Here is a 1,388-nt window from a genome sequence, read left to right on the forward strand (position 1 = left end):
TGCAGAGTCGCTCCCTCCAGTCAGCATAGACCTTCACACTGTACCTCTTCTGCCAGGTGAAGAACTGCTGATAGCGGCTGGTGTTCATGGTCTTCAGGAAAGTGGCCAGCTCTGCCAGGGAACCGAAGTCATCGACGTGGATGAAGGAGTCTGCAGGAATGAACTGCTCGTAGTTGGCCCGGGGAGGCCCCAGCACGACGGGCACGGTGCCGGCCATCAGCGAGTTCCTCCAGAGCTTCTCGGTGATGTAGTCCTGGTGGATGGAATTCTCAAAGGCCAGGTAGAACTTGGACTTGGACGTCATTGGCAAGAGGCAGTCCTTGCAAAGGGGCTTTTTGTTTGCTTTCCCGTATATGTTCACGTGGAGGTACTTGGAGAGGTTTTTGTAGACTTCAGCTCTTTTCTGAGTCCTGTGGTAGTTGCTGATAACCCAGGACACCAAGTTGGTCTTCGTGGGGATGTTGACTGTGGCTGACCGGTTGGGCACAAGCTTGCCATAGGGCATGAAGATGTCCGAGTCCCGTCTGTAGGTCATCACCCAGTTGAAGGTGTGTTTCCATCCTGCTAGAGCTTTGGTGTTGGAGGGGGACTCCAGGGAGACCCACACCCAGTTCTGCCCCGGTGGCCTCTCCTTGGGCAGTGTATCCCTGCCAGACTGCAGCCTGGTGTGGGGGAACACCACCACGTCTGCCCGGCCCAGGAGCTGCCGGTCCATGGTAAGCCAGCAGCCCGTGATGCCGTACAGCTCATGGCAAACGATACAGCTCATGGCAAACGGTCCTGCTGATGTTGGGGACCTGCTTCGAGGGCCATTCCCACACCAGGACCACCAGCGGCTCAGTGTGCTTGGGGGCTTCTCCAGAGACCCTGAAGGGGTGGAGGAAGAACCTCAGGTTCCAGAGGATGGTTACAAACACCCCGGCAGTGACCACGACCTTCACACTGGGACGGCCCCATGGCAGCCGTGGTAGCGGGGATGCCCGGGGCACACCCCACGGCAGCCGTGGTAGCGGGGATGCCCGGGGCCCACCCCATGGCAGCCGTGGCAGCGGCAATGCCTGGGGCATGCTGCTGGGCTGGCTGTCACCTTCTTGGATGACAGAGCTGACACCTGGTAGAGAGGAGAGACCACCAAGGGCTGTCAGCTCAGCTTGCTGGGGGCGAGAGGTGGTGGAGAGGCACTGGGGCCAGAGGGGATGGAAGAAAGGGCTTCTCCATGAAACCTGAGCCCCAGCATAACCATTGACCTCCTGCCCGTTCCTTGCCCTGTCCCCCATTCACCTGGTGTCACCCCACAGTGGCTTTTGTGTCACCCTGCCGCGGTCCCCAGTGTCCCCATCTCTGGGGTGAGCAGAGATGCTGCCAAAGGGAGGTACAGAGCCAATGGG

The 1,388-nt window shown here is 59.6% G+C and overlaps 1 protein-coding gene across 1 annotated transcript; it reads right to left on the bottom strand.

The window, feature by feature from the left end:
• Nucleotides 1–3: 3 nt before the first annotated feature.
• Nucleotides 4–1,111, bottom strand: FUT7 (fucosyltransferase 7 (alpha (1,3) fucosyltransferase); the record flags this gene model as incomplete). Its single annotated transcript, XM_010148128.1, is given in 2 exon segments — nt 4–757; nt 759–1,111. Coding segments are annotated over 2 exon segments (1,107 nt in total), but the record flags the coding sequence as incomplete, so codon positions are not given.
• Nucleotides 1,112–1,388: the final 277 nt, after the last annotated feature.

Source organism: Eurypyga helias, unplaced genomic scaffold (genome assembly GCF_000690775.1).
Source record: "Eurypyga helias isolate BGI_N326 unplaced genomic scaffold, ASM69077v1 scaffold17053, whole genome shotgun sequence".
Classification (NCBI taxonomy): Eukaryota; Metazoa; Chordata; class Aves; order Eurypygiformes; family Eurypygidae; genus Eurypyga; species Eurypyga helias.